The sequence below is a fragment of the Drosophila subobscura genome, chromosome O, assembly GCF_008121235.1.
Source record: "Drosophila subobscura isolate 14011-0131.10 chromosome O, UCBerk_Dsub_1.0, whole genome shotgun sequence".
NCBI classification, from domain to species: Eukaryota; Metazoa; Arthropoda; class Insecta; order Diptera; family Drosophilidae; genus Drosophila; species Drosophila subobscura.
In genome coordinates, this window is record NC_048533.1 from 25,181,868 (window position 1) to 25,197,746 (window position 15,879).

A 15,879-nucleotide genomic window follows, 5' to 3' on the forward strand; every position below is an offset into this window, starting at 1 on the left:
GAATGGTAAGGGAAGAGTGTGAGGCAACCAAAATGGAACCTCAGCTTGGTGTAGCGATGGTGGCGAGGACGAAAGGATTGCGCCTTCGATTGCGTCAAAAGGCAAACACTCGACTCGTCTCATCCCGTCTCGTCGTACACTTGTATAAACAAGCGAGGAACGAGGAGAGAGAGAGTTGATTCCTTTGTTCTTTGTTTGCCCACAAGTATCCCTTTTTTAGTGGGATCCCAACCGAAGCCGACAACAGGTAGAGACTGCCACACAGCCAGAGCCACAGAGCCGCAGAGTCGCAGAGCCCAAAGAGCCGCAGAGCCAAAACTGGTTTCTCCAGATTCCTCCAACTCGAAAGTCGAAAGGAGCGGCCTGCCCAGAGGACTGTGTGTGGGACTGGGGAAAGAGGACTGGCTGGATTGTGACTCTGCGACTCTTCGACTCTGCGACTCTGCGACGACTCTCCCCGACGATTGTGAGTGGCATACAAAGCGCATAACCAGTTTGATCCTCTGGGCCCGATGAGTTGGCGTAAAAGCAATTTTAATGTCCTTCTACCCAGTCCATAAAATCATGAATAATCGCCAATCGCACAGCACAGCACAGCAGAGCACAGTCCAACATCGGTACGTGCATGAAGGAGGATATGAAGGTCCCGGGTAGCCAGTGCCCAGTGCCCAGTTCCAATCTTCTTGCTCCCCCCCATCCTCGGGCAGCCTGTTGGTTCGGTGATTTGTTTGCCTGATATTTGACGGTGTGTTTTCCTCTCTCTCTTGCCCTGCTGGGACCTTTGTTTGTGGCTCTGTGTGTGCACGATCCTTGTGAGCGTTGCCTTTGCCTTGGAGGCGGTGACTGTACTCATTTGGGCGCCAAAACTGGAAGCGTTGGCTTGGCAGAGGGGAAGGAAGATCGATGGGGGATTTGCCTTGGAAATTGATCAATTCTTGGGTAGATCCTGCCTCCAATGGAATCCCATTTGGACTTGTTTCTGTTCCCCATTGGCTTGACCACTTCGTGCCACAACTTTCTGCTGATTAACTCAAACGCAACTGTACAGAAAGAAATAGAGAACCAAGCAGTGCCCCCCATGCTCAGAAATATCATTGCATCAGCGAAAAAATAAATGAATATGCCGCTGGCTTGGGGTGATTCCTTGAAAAATCCTTTACAGATAAACACAAGTGCACTTCAGCTCCAGGTTCCAGTTCAAACTGAAGGCAGCAGCCAGCAGCGGCGGGTAGGGGGAATAGAGCACAAAAAATTACCCCAGCAGCAGAAGATCAAATATACATTTGAGTAAACAAGCGGCACATTCCACAGAAAAAAAAGAGCAGGCAGGGGGAGAGGCAGAAAGGCAGAAAGGCAGAAAGGGATACGCGTCAGCATCGCATACAGCAGCTCCCCCAACCCGCGCCACTCCACACAAATGTCCCCATCCCCCACAGGCACAGGCACAGGCACAGCCTTGGAGCAGGCACAGTCCCAGGCACAGGCACAGTCCCAGGCAACGGACAGCGATTATGATGACGACGATGTTTACATATCCCCACTCGAAGAGTGAAACCCAAAGCAAAAGTCCCCAGCCACAGCGAAAGATCTGGAAATGGATTTGGATTTGGAAATGGAAATGGAATTGGAATTGGAACCCTTGAGAGCACACACTGAGAAAGAGCGATAGAGAGAGAGGCAAAGAGCGGACTCCTGCGAGGCAGCATTCCCCGCGTGCACAGAGAGAGCGGCAGAAAGATCAGCAAAGATCAAGTGAAGGGTGCAATGGGGAGAGAGAGCGAGAGATCTGTGGATGCAAAGAAAAAGGATTGCCACACCACTTGCAGTCGCAGTCGCAGTTGCAGTTGCAGTCGCTGTCGACGCAGGCATAGGCAAGGCGCTGCTGCCCCAAGAGGTGACGGCAGTTCATTGAACCCCCAGCCCAGCGGATCCAGGCACAGGCACCACGATCTGTGCTCGTGGGATAGGACAACGACTGGCAGAGGCAACTCCATCTGTGTGTGAGTCTGTCTGTGTATTTGTTGGTTGTGTGTGGCCGCCGCCAAGGAGTTTTTCCTGCTTTTCTTGTCGCATCCTACAGCCGATAGAGCAGAGTCTTCGGCCATAAACAGGCGGCAGCACACACAGAGAGACACGGGCAACAGGCAGCAGGGAACTGGGACCCAAGGCAGAGGCTGACTCTGAGGCTGTGGCTGCCTGAGATCGTCGGTTTTATTATTACAGCTATTTGCAGTACGCAGAAGCAGGAAGGAAATTGCGTTCGAGGAGGCGACGATGACGGCAAAATCCTCTCTCTCGCTCTCCCCTCCCTGGCATTTTCCCTCTGCCTGTCCACAGTAAAAATAGAAGCAAATACGGCTGCCGATGCCTGGCTGTGTGTGAGTTTTTGTATCCATCGGCAATAGACAAAAAGGAACAGGAATTTGCCTCTAATAGCATTTCGTTTCAGCGAATCGAACTCCTTTTGGCTTGATTAATTTACATTAAAAATAAACCACAAAACGACGAAGAATTTCCCACATTTATCGTGGCCTGTCGCTGTGTATTTTTAGCTGTTTGAAGATATTTTTCCATGGGAAATTAATTGATTTTCTATGGAGATTTAGGGCACATTAATGCAATGTCCAAAAGGTCACACGATAGGTCCTGGCATAAGGAATCGCTACCGAAACTGCGGGTACTTTGGACGCTATTCTGTATGGAAATCCCAATAAAGATTGACACACATTGAAGACTGTTGGGAGTACGAAAATAGCCTCAAGTTACACCCCCCAAACGAGGCCTTGCAACCCCCGAGATGAAGCGTGGACCCACATCTACGACGAAAATAGACCACCGCCAGCATTCGCCCAGAAGGAGCTACCGATCGAGACGCACCCCCTACCCCTACCCCTGCCCCTGCCACTAACTAACACCCTAACCCTGTGCACGCTCTAGGGGTTAAGTCAACCCCTGCAGGAGTCCCTGCCTTGCCTTTGCCTTTGCCTTGGCCTTTGTTTATGTTTGTCCATCGATTAACAGATTTTTATCGGCAGGCAGGCCACAAATTACTCAACACCGAGAAGCAGATTTGTCTGCAGGAGAGGATCGTTCGAGGATCGCATTACTTGTGGGCGTGGGCGTGTCCCCGCTGTTGCTTCGTGGAACACACGCGTATCGCAGCACGCACATCTCCAGTCTCGAGTCTCGAATCTCGAATATCTCCAATCTCGGTATCCTTTTGTCTGGCGTCCTTGCTGACTTCATCAGCATTCAGCATTTGTTCGTTGCCTTTTCTATTCATTGACTTGATTGTTGCTTATCCTAGAGACTCTCTCTCTCTTTGTCTCTCTCTCTCTCTTTCTGTCGCTTATCTTCATTTTCCTTTGTTTGATTTTTGTTCATTTTCTGTGGGTTTTTCCCTTTGTTCCTGCACGTTCAATGAACTCTGCAAGAGGATCGCTGTTTATAATTAGTTGTAAGCCATCGAATGGCTAGTTAAGACCCTCACAAACGCAACAAAGTAGCTGCCAAGGCAAGGCAATTGCTGAACAGTAGTCAGAGTTCCCAGACAAACATATTCCTACGCTCGTATCGATCCTGCCCACATGCCGATCCTGCATAAATTTTCAATTCCGATGCGACACGCAGCCAGACGCGTGTTTCGTTTGAAATTCTAAATTGAATTTCGCTTTTCGACCTCAATTAAGGCAATCATCAGGCGGCGGGCAGGCAGTGGGCCGATCCTTTTGGCGAGAGTACCAGCAGAATCTGCTGTTGGACTGTGTTCTGTGTTTGAGTTTTTTAATTGATTATACATAATTAGAGGAATGGAAATGGAAATGGAAATAGCGCGAGGGTTGATCCTGCTGAGAGTTGAAGTTTTGCCCAAGGGCCAAGAGTTTCCCATGGCAACGAAAAAGAGAAACGAAGAGGAGATGCAGAAGTAGATGCAGCAGCAGGAGGAGCAAGAAGAAATCGTGCATTGAACCCTTTTTTCTACGCAGCAAAGAGTGGAGCAAAGAGAGAGAGAGAGAGAGCGAGGGAGAGCGAGGGAGAGCGAGAGCGAGGGAGAGAGAGACTGCACTCGGTGGCTGGCTGGCTGGCCACTTGGCGCGCTTGCCTCTGCCTCCACATGCACCCATTTTCCATCGCATTTTCTATCCATTTTCATTTACCATTTCCCATGCACATGCTGCCGCCCCTTTGGCCCGTTGCCGCAGGGAGCTCCCTGCCACTGCTAATGGATTCTCAGTCTCTCCCTTTATCACATGTGCCACTCTATGCCTCTGTCCCACTGTACGATAGGAGGCCTGCTAGCCCCACTGTACGCTGAAGAGGCCAAGAGGCGACGGACCGAGCGACTCCTCCTGGCATTGACTGCCCTTTCCGAGGCGAATGCACTTTGCCAGCGCCAAAGGTTTACTTTGCTTTGCTTTTGCCTTTTCTTTTATTCTTTTCTCTTTCTGCTGCTCTTTTTCTAGCTCTTTTTCTGGCTTTTACTTGTGCCCCTTGGCCTATCGCACGTTTTTCTCTCCTGCGCTTTCCGCGGTGCTAGGAAAAACTAGGAAACTGCCGCCACTGTCTCCCCTGCCTGCCCTGCCTTTTGCTGTGTATTATTTACGCTCTGCCCCGCGTCTGTCCCCCCGTCTGCGGTTCGCTGGTGATAAGCCGCTGCTGCTGCTGCTGCCCACTCCCACTCCCAGTCCCAGTCCAGGAGGATTTTGAAGTCATTGTCGGACAATGTCCCAGACAACTTGTTGTTGCTGCTGCCGCTGATAACAAAAGCGGAGAAGTGGAAAAGCCGCAGAGCCGCCGTCTGGTCAACGCCCCCCAAAGAAAACGCTGATAATGCGCTCGATTTCCTTCGATCCTGCGCTACAAATGATTATTATTGTTATTGATTTGATTGCAGTCTCTAATCGAGGGGCAGGATACACGGCACATATTGATAGCACTTACATACAGATAAAGATAACAAAAGCAACAGCAACCACTGCTGCTGCTCCTGCGATAAGCCAGGACGCCTTATCGGCTATTGATTTTGTTGTTATCAGCAGGACTTGTCACTCCTCCGATAAGGCTGTGAAACTCCCGCTGTGACAGGGATTTTGTGTTCGTTTTGGGGCTACTTTCGGTGCGTTTGTGAGGCTGAGGCATGAGTCGCTGTGGCTCTTACCTTGGCCAAGTGTTACCTTGCCCTGTCCACAAAGAAGAACGTGCGCAACGTTGGCAAAAGTGCTCCAATTATTTATGAACAAAGAATCGCTTCGGCAGCGCTGCTGTTGCAACATTTGAGGCACGGGCATGGCGACTTCTTGCTAACTCAGAAAAACGTGAACCCTACACACACGGCCCCCCCACCACACCACACCTCCCCCCACATAATTGGGTCATCGCTTGTGACAGTTTCGCGAAATGCAACAGCGACAGCAGAAAAAGCAAAGGCTGCAACGGATGCCAGCGCTAAACTGCAAACTTCTGGCGTTCTTTTTGGCCCGAAGCGAAACGAAGGTGAGAGCTGCCTAGGGCTGCATTCCAGCACTTCCAAACGGAATTTATAATTGTTAAGTTAGCAGCGGGACAATCAGCATTGAACACACCAAATGAATCACAATCGAAGGAGCTGCAGCAGCCTCATCTGTGGCAGTGCAGACCTCAAAGCCTGAATCCCCAGCTTCCCCATCGATCTTCCTTCGGCACTTGATGCCAGCATTTTCCTTCGCCTGAAACTCAGGCATTTTGCTGCGCAGATCCAAGGGAAACTCTTCATCCTCGGCCAGCAGTTGCCGTTGTCCTGCGGTTAGAAAGGGAACATCCATGGCGCGCTGGCGCGCTTGCTCCTCGGCTTCCACCGGCAATCCTTTGGGGCCCATGTACAGGGCAAACTCTCGCATCGATTGCATGGCACTGCGCGACTGCGAAGCCATGGACAGGGTTAGACGTGGCTGAGCATTTCGCAGACTGGCAGCCTGCGCCACATAAAACAAAGATGTGGCCTGCAGAGCGGAGAGAGAGGAGTAATGAAGGAGGACGGATATGAAGTTGGTTGAACTTACGCTGATTAGACAGGCAATAAGCACAGAGACAAGAGAATTTTTCAACATGCCGCAACTGCCCCTGCCACAATTGTTGTGTAGAAATGTGCGAAAAAGTGTTCGTTACGAGTTCACAAAAGATTGATGGAAATTGAAAGCAAAGGTCTAACGATTGGGGTAAAGTTTAGTTCCAATTTAGAAATTTCTTTCAGCGGAAGTTTCAGTTTTATTTGGGAACGAATTCGCGCCACTCTATCAGGGTTTATACCAACGATGCAGTGGATAATTGGGCACCAAGTAATCCATGCGCATGTTCCTCAGTATGGTGCACTGCTGATAGGCGTACCAGTCGTCCAGTTCCTTCACGTGGCAGGACTCTGTGCGGCCATCCGTGTAGATCTCCCTGCGCAGATTCAGCAGAATGTTGCGATGATTGCGCTTGTTGCCGTCAATGTAGTGCGGAAACCAGTTGTAGATTTTGGGATAGTTGTAGATGGTCGACTTGCCCTGGCACACGGTGCCGTGCAGCTTCTCCTGCCGATAGTCGCCCTTGATGTAGTAGTCCTGCATGATCCACGGCAGCCAGTGCTTGCCCTGAAACGCGAAGCGCGTGTCCTCCCACACACGCCCAAAGGTGACGCCCCAGGGGTTGAAGACCCAATTGCCCATGTGATCGGTGACAACATTCGGCAGGGATATGGTCATCTCGGTGCCAGCTTTGCCAGCAGCTGTGGCCGCAGCTCCTCCTCCTTTTCCTTTACCAGCTCGTAGTTCCAGCTCAGCATCATCTTCGTTCTTTGGCGCTGCCTGAGTGGCTTTGTGGGGTTTTTCTTTGACCCAAAAGTTGAGCAGATCCTTGGTGTGCAGCGACTGTCCGCCGTGTGCTGCTAGAGCGGTGCGATGGATCTTGGGAAACATGCGAAGTTTGCTCTTCTCTCGCTCCCTTTCCAGCCTGCCATAGCCGGAATTATCTGCTGCCATTTGCATGTCCAGTTCCTGTTCCTCTTTTCCATTGCCAGAACTATCTGCTGCCACTTGCATGTCCTGCTCCTGTTCCTGTTCTTCAAAGCCAGAGCTATCAGTTGCCTTCTGCATGTCCTCCCCATCAGGATCTTCAGTTGCAGCTGTGCCCTTTGTTGGCAGTGACAGTTCAGTGGCGGCCAGCGGCATGGCATGCACCAGCAAAGGCATCACCTGGCGGACAGTTTGCTGTGATTGGGGAAAACCATTCAGGCTGCTACTTACGCTCAAGCCACCCAGGGCCAGACACACTAGAAAATGTACCCACATCGTTTCGTGTGTATTTACTTTGTTGTGTTTTTTGTTGTGTGAGACTTTTCAGCTGAACTAAAAGTTGCCCCTACAGTAGAGGCCCCCGGACTGCTACGTTTGCCATAGAGATGGATTTTATTTGAGTTTTTGCACACCACAAAAGTTGGTCCAGAGCTAATCCCTCTTGGCCTTGAAGAGCAGTCGATAGCCAACTTGGTGGAGCGGATAGTGTGGAATCATGTACTCCATGCGCTGATTGCGCATAAGGGCGCAGAGCTGATACTTTTCCCAATCGGTCATGTCGGTTGTGTGGCACATCTCGGACTTGCCGAAGTCGTAGAGCTCGCGCCGCAGCTCGGTGAAGACTGGCCGCTGATGGTACGTGATATTCAGGATCATCTTGTGCAGCCACTTGAACACCTTGGGGAAGTTCACAATCGATGACTTGAGGATGCAGACCGTGCTGAGGTTCTTCGTGTTCGAAGGATAGTAGTCGGAGAGCGGATTGGACATGATGCCGGCACGGGCCAGCGCACTGCGCCACTCCTCCCTGCGCGTGTCCTGCCAGTTGTTGGCATAAGTGACTTCATCCTCCTGTCTGGCCTGCACCTCCTCGCCCACGAGTGACTTCGGTGTCATGAGGCTCTTGAAGCCAAGCACATCAGCATCGTCTCTGGCCGCGTCTTCATTGCCTGATTTATCCAGTCCGCCGATTACATTGTCATCCTCCTCAGTGTCATCACGTTCCACGTCGTCTTCCCTTTGCGTTTCTTTTTCTGGCCTAAGCTCTGGCTCTGCTGCTGTAATCCTCGGCACTAGCTTTACATCTTCGGTTAATGCTTCTTCTCTGGGTGCATCCTCATCTCTGTCGGCTGCCTCCTCGTTGTCCTCGTCGCTCTCTTCCTGTTCCGCCTCAAGCCCATCGCCAGCTGGCCTCTCCTCAGCTTGAGCATCGACCACATCCCTGGCTCTGGGCTTGAGTTTTTCATCTTCCACGGACAGTCCCCAGAGCTGTACAAAGTTCTTGGTGGCAGCGGTGCTCGGTGGAGTTGCAGTGCTCCTGGTTAGCCTCTTGGTCTGCGCCTTCTTTGGCTTCGTGGTCGTGTCCTCCCGCTTGGCCGTTTGCTCATTTTGCATGGGTGGATATTGGAAGAGTCGAATGCCGCGACCGGCACTTATCGAATCCTTCGACTGATCGCTCAAACCCAGATCATAATCGTCCACAAATCGCGCACTTTGATTGCCAGACACCAAAGTGTGGGACATATTTGTGTGCCCATTGCGGTGCAGAGGTTTTGTCTGAGGGATTGGGAACTTTAATTGGATTTTCCTCAAATCTAATAGTTGCTTGGACTTACAGTGATGAAGCAGCACAGGCACAGGAAAACCACGACGCTTATCTTGTACATTGTCGCGTAAATAAATAAATGTGTTCACAGTAAATTTGTTAGGTAAAATAAATAATAAAGAACATTTACAGAGCACTTGTGGCACCTGGAATTTTGTGCTTAAATGTGAGTGGAAGGAAAGGACATTGCCTACTGTGATAGGAGCATAAAATGGGATTCTCTACAGCTTTGATTGCTTCTGATGGTAGGGATATTTGGGCACCATGGACTCCATCATCATGTGTCGCATTATCATGCAATCGAGGAATGCTCTCACCGGAATAACTGTGGGCATGTGGCAGAACATCAGCATCGTATGCAGAGTGTCATTTGCTCGAAGCTGATTGTACAGGATCCTCCTGCCGTGTGGCTTCTGGTAGATGTGTTCCTTCAGGTAATTTGTCACTCTATCCGTGCCTATAATGGTGGACTTGTCCCTGCACACGGTGCTCATCTGCTTACTATCGGGATAGTAGTTCACAGCGGGATTCGACTCGACGCGGAGTCGCGGCTGTCGACTCTGGTACTTGAAGTGAAAGCGCGTGTCCATCCATATGGGTGGATCGGTGTATACAAACGAATCCTTTATTGTTGCTGCTCTGGCAAGGTATTCCAAGGGTAATGTCAGCTCCACGTTTACTTCACTCGTTGTGCCCATCTCTTTCCCTTTGGCCTCCTGCTTTCTGCGCACCGCTGGGCTCCGGCTACTCAGCTTTTGGGCACTTGGGATCGGTCGATCTGGATTTTGGGCTACCTCAGCTCTGACAGGAATTGTCCGCAAGACAGTCGTGATCTTGTCCCCATACCTACGAATGATTGAGTTTACAAAGGGTTCCAAGACCTTGACACGATCGGTGTGTGAGGGCCACACTTTGAGCGTACTTCGATGTGGAGTCTGGCTGGAATTTGTGGAAATATATGCCCCAAAAGTGGTTCTTTCCTGGGCTTTTGTTGCGCTTTTTGTAGATAATATTTGAGGCCTTTGAGTTGTGGCGTTTGCTTTGGAAACGGAAGCATTTGCCGCTGCCTGTCGCGAACGGATTGAGCTTAAAGAAGTCTTCCAACGGAGAGGATCAGTGGACGTTGGATGTAAGGGCACAGTTCGAATAATCTGCATTTATTTAGGAGTAGAAAGAGCTTAAACATGGCTTAGCGGATACTCACGCTGATCAGGCAACCAATGCACAGGGCAGAGACCCAAAAATATCTCGACATTTGTGTGGCAAATCTCTCTGCAGGTTTCACTGCCAATTTTTAATACAAAGAGTTTCCTTTGCTAAGAATTCAATTGTAAAGTGTAAAAGGAAATCAAGTGTACAATATGTGAAGAGCTTACTGAGGGAAGTGATTGATTTTCTTTTATTTTCACAGACTACAAAGTTGAGTAAATGTTCCTACGTTTGCACCTGGTGGTAGGGATACTTGGGCAGCATGGACTCCATCATCTTGTGCCGCATGATGGCACATTTCAGGAACTTCAGGACTGGAACATTTTCCGGGTGGTGGCAGAACATTAAAATGTCAGCCATGCCCCAAGTGTCGCGAAATTTGGTATAAAGGATCCTCTTGGTGTAGGGCTTCTGGTAGATGTGCGGCTTGATGTAGCTCGTCACGATGTCCGTGCCAATAATGGTGGACTCGTCCCTGCACACCTCATCCATCTGCGCCTCATCGGGATAGTATTCCACCATGGGGTTCGACTCTATGCGCAGTCGTGGCTGTTGACTCAGCTGCTGGAAATGGTAGCGCGTGTCCCGCCACACCGGTGGATCGGTGTGCACGAAAAAGTCCAGCGTGGTCTTCCCTCCATCCCTCAGGAGGTACTTCAACGGCAGTGTCAGCTCCAGGGGCATTGACATTTTCCGTTTTAGCTGAGGTTTGCTTAAGTTTCCCTTTGTGACCGGCTTTCTTCTCCTTTGCTTTCTCCTGGAATGCTTTCTGCCGCGCAAGCGCATTTTTCTCGTTTGTCTTACAGCTTCGACTTCGGCATCTTCCGACTGGGAAGTCTCTTGAGAGTCTTTAATCGAAGGCAGACCCACCAGCACTAGGTCTGGATTCCTCATTGCTGGAGTTACTCCGATTTCCTGTGTCTCGGGAGCCTTAAACTTAACGCCTGGATGGACTGAGCTCAAAGGAGGCGTAGCCCTGCCACGGAAACGCTTTTTACTCCGCCTTCTGGCTGGCTTGGTTTCAGCTTCATCGCTTGGAACATCAGGATCAGACTTGGGTGCTGATGGACTACTTGAACCTATGGGGGTACTGGAACCTAATGGTCTTTGCACCTTTGTGGTCGGGCGAGGAACCAGCACAAGCTCCGAATTTCTCGAGATGTTTGGCTGCCTAACCCAAAGGCTCGGATGTATGGCAGTCGTAAGCCTTTCTCCATTTCTCTCAAAGATTGTGCTCCAAAAGGGCTCCAGCTTGACACGATCGATGTGTGAGGGCCACACCTTCAGCGTGATTGGCTCCACAAACTTTGTGCGATTTGAGTTAATGTATGCCGCAAAGGCACTTCTTGGCGGGGCTTTCGTAACGCTGTTTGCATAAAAAGTGGAACCTGTGGGTATCCACTCATCGTCCGGCATTGTTTGTGGACTGAAACGCCAGAGGGGCGACTTTGTAGTCGGATGGTGAGGATCAGTGAAGGATGGAAGAATGGGAGCAGCGCTGATGATCTGCAATGATTCGGGGGAGTAGAAAGAAGAACTGGAAGCCATTTCCCCCCTCTGAATACTCACGCTGATCAGGCTGCCGATGCACAGGGCAGAGACCAAGCAAACATTTGATTGTCGTAACGACATGAAAGGCATTCATTTGGGTTTTCTCACTGCCAATTTAAAAATACTAAGAGTTTCCCAGCTATGATTTTCCATTGAAGTTGGAAATTTGTAAATACACAAAATACTGTCAAGAAGTCGAGTGAACAAACGGAAGGCATGCTGAGAGAAGTTTTCATTGACTGCATTGATTTTTCCATCACATTTCCTCTCTCTTTCTCTGCCGCGCTCTCTTTCTGCGTATCTCTCATTGCGAAATAGATAGAATATGCACACGGTGGAGAGCTGCCGAAAGTAACTGGAACTGGGTAACACCTTCGACTTCGGAGAGACATCAAGACAGACAAACAGACAGACAGACACTTGGCCATACACAAAAGCCACTTGGCTGAAATGAGCGGCTCAAGGTCATCACGCCACAACACCAACAACAACACACACAAACACACACAGACACATGCACCCAAAGCAACAAACCAAAACAGAAACCAGAGAGAACGCCACACAGTCGAGGGCCACGACACAGAGGTACCTCGCATCCAAAGTGTCCGCAGGGGAGGCCAACTGTGAGAGACTACGAAGTTCTCTCTCTCTCTCACACAAGCGCATGCTGTTGATTCGTGGTGTAAATTTCCCAAAAGCAAACGGATACATTGTAATCCGATGGTCACAGCATATCGGCAGGAGATGTCGTTATCTGCATAATGATTGACTCTTCCTCCTAGATATTCATTCCTTGACTTTTAAATTATTTAAAAAATGGTAGAAAACAATTTATTTAATTTTTCCACAATTACAATTCATTATTTAATATTTTTATTTGTCACTAAAGTATTGCAATAAATCTTAAAAAATATTTAAAAATAAATATTCGGCTTTAGGTTACAAAAATAGCGAAAACAAATATTAGTTACTTTAATTTTTTAACATAAATGTTAAAATAAATTTTAGCATTAATTATTTGAATTGAAGTTTTCAATTCATTCTATTTCTAGTGTTCGTTCGGCAAACAACTCTTTTTTTGAGTTCAAAATTTTCAGTAACTTTTTTATAATATTCAACACAAAACTGAAGTATCTGGTCAATGCGGACTCATCTCTGCGACCAACCAATTTCGCAGTAGCGATTAAATATCAAAAAAAAAAAAAGTTTTCAATTCTCACTGCTGTTCCTCTCTGCATAGATCCTCAAAGTTCTTTAACACTTTCTTCTGCCTGTTGCCTCGAATTCTATGCAACCAATATACCCCCCGAATGCTCTACAACTACAGGGCATAAAACTACTGCAAATCTCTTGACAGCAAACGCCGTCGTCGTCGTCGTCGTCGTAGTCGTTGGCGTCGTCCAACTGCATCGCCAAAGAGCAACTAAAGTCGTACTTTCAGCTATGTGGTCTGTCCCGACCCCCCGCTGCCACGACAGCTACTCTCAATGGCCTCGAATACGCTGCAGCAGCAGCAGTAGGGGCAGCAGCAGTGGCAGTGGCAGGCAGCCACAAAATCGGGCTGACGAAATCACGAAGTATTTGAATTGAATGAGCCACGAATCAAAGTGCGGCCCAGAAGGGGTGCTTAGAGGGCAGTGAAGGGAGAGCAGAAGGGAGAGGAGTGGAGTGGTGGGGAATGGAGTGAAGTGGCCACAAAACAGGCACAAAGGCAAGGCGAAGCGTGTACCAATAGATGAAGTTGTCTGGCACAGTGGATGCTTCTACCATCCACACAGATCTCCACAAATAGTTGGCTTCGGTGTCCGCTCAAGCGGCTCCTCACTGTACCTAAGACAAAGCTTGAAGCTGCGCAAAATTTCACACAGTATTTCAATTGCACTTCACGGGTGGTGTGTGAATGTGTGTGGATGGATTGTGATGTATCTGTGAGATTCATCTCGAACAAACTCACAGAACAGGCACTGTAAGACTTCCTACGTTCTCCGTAGATCTCTCTCTCTGTCTCTGCTTCTCTTTCTTTCAATCGATTTTCCCTTTTTCTTACAAATCAATGGAATTCTCGCTGATCAAATAAACCGCAAAAGCTGCCCCATGCCCTCATGCTATATGCTGCATGCCCATATCCAGCATTGATGATCATCATCATCGTCATATTGATCATCATCTATGGTACAACGTTGTTGTCGCCTTGTGGGCGTCATCAAAGTTGCCGTTCACTTGCGATATTCCTCATGGCTTGACGGCGACAGCGGCGACAGCGGCCTGTGGGCTGGTGGGCGGCGCCTCAACGACTCAGCGACTGCTCGCTGTGGCACTGCTGGGGCCCTGGCGTGGCGTGCCTCGGTGGCATTTGGTGTCATTTGAAGTTAATTGCTGGGAACGGGCTCCAGCCCGGATTTGTGTCAACTCTTAAGGTTAGCCACGTAATTATGATTGTTGCTGTTGCTGTTGCTGCTGTTGCTGCTGCCTTTTGGGTGTCTTTAATTCTGTTCTTTTTTTCGATCGAAAGCCATGGACATGAGAGGAGCTGTAAGACGAGTACAGCTGAAGTATTGTTTGCCGCAAGAGGTCACTAATTAGCTGATCTTAGAGAAGAAATATACATATGCACGGCATGTTGCCATATCGAGGTACAATCAAGGCTCAACGATGGAAGTAAAGTCTCATGGAAATTCAACAAAAACTGAAACTAAAAAGTTAAATTTTAAATAATAGCCAAAGCTTTGAGAACCCTTAAAGATTGATTATTTTATTTATATTTTAATGGTGTTTTTTATTCAGATAAGAAACCAAAATCCTTTCTACCCCGCAGATCTGTGGGCAAAGGAAAACCCCCATCATGCTTCCTCTCTCTCTCTCTGCACGGGGCCAACCTTTTGGCCACTTCCTGCAGCGCTTACCGCGCGCTTCTTCACCTTTTGTCTGCCCAACTCCTCCGTCGCGTCAGCTTTTCTTTGTGGAGCCACAAACGAGCGACCGCTGGCTCCGTTCCGCGGAGTGTGAGAAAAATGCTGGTGCAGTAAAATGCACAGAAAAGTGGAAAAGACGCAGACGTGTCTCGCAGACGCTCTCGTTGAGTGGGGATGGAACTGTCTGGGCCCGGGTCCCGTTAGACGAGGCTTAGAAAAGGGCAAAGCCACCTTCACACACACAGAGAGAGACATTCGTGGAGCGTTAGGATCGGTCTGAGGAAATGCGAGTAACCAAACGATTTCGAAACATCAGCAGCAGCAGCAGCAGCGCCTCGGCTCTCGGCTCTCGGCTCTCAGCTTTCGTTTCGATTATGAAATCCCAAACCAAAAACGAGTGGGGAAAGAGAGATGCAAAGTGGTTGGCTGGCTGGCTGGCTGGCTGGTTGGCTTCCTTCTTTGCATTGAAAGTTTTCCCTGGGGAAGTTTCACTGGAGCTGGCAGCCACCTGGGGAGGTATTCAGGTCAAGCACTTAAATGCGTTAGGAAACAGCGTTTGAAATTCAAGAGGAAATCCCAGAAAAAATGTAAGCCCGAGCGGGGGGATACAAATCTAAATTTCTTGATTCCTAATTTTAATTTGTTTAACTCTTTGCTGCTGCTGATGCTGCTGTTGTTGTATGATTCAACCACTCAACCAACTCCTTGATGGTTTCAAGAACCAGTTTTAGTATCGGCCAAAACCCCAAATAATAAAATAACAAAATAACAAAAACAAACGCGGACGACAGACTTGTCTTAGAGAATCCCACGCAGAACGCGTTTCAGCCAGCCAGCCAGCCAACCAGGCTTTCTGTTAACAAAGTGCACGACTTTGGTCTAATAAAACAAATAGATACGAAACACACAGACAGATACAGATACAGATAAAGCTATAGATACAGCTATAGATACAGAGAGGAAAACCCCCACACGGCAAAGGTTTGGGGAGAGTCGTCGTCGCCTCCCTCGCGGAGAGTTTCTTAATTGAAAGCAAATTTCATCTCAGCAGCAGCAACAATTAAGCAATTAATTTATTTCAGCTGGTGGCACTTTTGAATAGCGGGAAAAAAATCAAGCCGAGCAGCAACTGGCGGCAGGCAGGCAGGCAGGCAAACCTGTTGATCGACAGCGGGCCCCAGAACCCAGAACCCAGAACCCTCTAGTCTCGGGTAGTGCCCAATACCCGTAGACCCCTTGGGACTTGCCACACGAGCCCAGTGCATTTCACAAGGGAATGCAAATGAGGGATGGATAAATGGATGGGTGGATGGGTGGATGGATGGATGCACTTTCGTAGTTCGCTCTGATGAATCATTTCTCTGACTCTCAGGTGCATGATTCATGGCGCACAATTATTGTAATTATTTAACTATTCTAATGAAATATAACAATGAATCAAAACAAATATCTCTAGGAAGTGGTTCTTTCGGGTATATAAATAAAATATTAGATATTAAACACAAATTCAATTGTCAGTGAATCATTTTTGTCTCGAAACTCCTTCCCGAGGCAACCAAAATGTTTCTCT

General features: G+C 48.7%; 5 protein-coding genes across 6 annotated transcripts; all 5 read right to left on the bottom strand.

Annotated features, from left to right (window-relative positions):
- Positions 1 to 5,527: 5,527 nt before the first annotated feature.
- On the bottom strand, positions 5,528 to 6,179 carry LOC117897279. 2 transcript variants are annotated; one of them, XM_034806009.1, is made up of 2 exons: positions 6,039 to 6,179; positions 5,528 to 5,978 (listed from the first exon to the last, which is right to left on the bottom strand). In XM_034806009.1, exons 1-2 carry the CDS (start codon positions 6,084 to 6,086, stop codon positions 5,547 to 5,549), a joined length of 480 nt encoding a protein of 159 aa, XP_034661900.1. In that variant the 5' UTR covers positions 6,087 to 6,179; the 3' UTR covers positions 5,528 to 5,546. The 2 variants fall into 2 exon arrangements, with proteins under 2 accessions (XP_034661900.1, XP_034661901.1); XM_034806010.1 differs by having other exon boundaries at positions 5,528 to 5,970; positions 6,032 to 6,130.
- Positions 6,180 to 6,264: 85 nt separating this feature from the next.
- LOC117898148 lies at positions 6,265 to 7,396 on the bottom strand. The gene is made up of 2 exons (XM_034807347.1): positions 7,263 to 7,396; positions 6,265 to 7,211 (listed from the first exon to the last, which is right to left on the bottom strand). The coding sequence occupies exons 1-2, from the start codon at positions 7,305 to 7,307 to the stop codon at positions 6,273 to 6,275; spliced, it is 984 nt and encodes a 327-aa protein (XP_034663238.1). The 5' UTR covers positions 7,308 to 7,396; the 3' UTR covers positions 6,265 to 6,272.
- Positions 7,397 to 7,437: 41 nt separating this feature from the next.
- Positions 7,438 to 9,982, bottom strand: LOC117898147 (nucleolin-like). Its single transcript, XM_034807346.1, has 3 exons — positions 9,842 to 9,982; positions 8,648 to 9,788; positions 7,438 to 8,588 (listed from the first exon to the last, which is right to left on the bottom strand). The coding sequence occupies exons 2-3, from the start codon at positions 8,696 to 8,698 to the stop codon at positions 7,464 to 7,466; spliced, it is 1,176 nt and encodes a 391-aa protein (XP_034663237.1). The 5' UTR covers positions 8,699 to 9,788; positions 9,842 to 9,982; the 3' UTR covers positions 7,438 to 7,463.
- LOC117899410 lies at positions 8,859 to 9,227 on the bottom strand. The gene has a single exon (XM_034809397.1). The coding sequence runs from the start codon at positions 9,225 to 9,227 to the stop codon at positions 8,859 to 8,861; it is 369 nt and encodes a 122-aa protein (XP_034665288.1).
- A 68-nt stretch (positions 9,983 to 10,050) lies between the features above and the next one.
- Positions 10,051 to 11,820, bottom strand: LOC117896773. Its single transcript, XM_034805250.1, has 2 exons — positions 11,416 to 11,820; positions 10,051 to 11,352 (listed from the first exon to the last, which is right to left on the bottom strand). The coding sequence occupies exons 1-2, from the start codon at positions 11,485 to 11,487 to the stop codon at positions 10,072 to 10,074; spliced, it is 1,353 nt and encodes a 450-aa protein (XP_034661141.1). The 5' UTR covers positions 11,488 to 11,820; the 3' UTR covers positions 10,051 to 10,071.
- Positions 11,821 to 15,879: the final 4,059 nt, after the last annotated feature.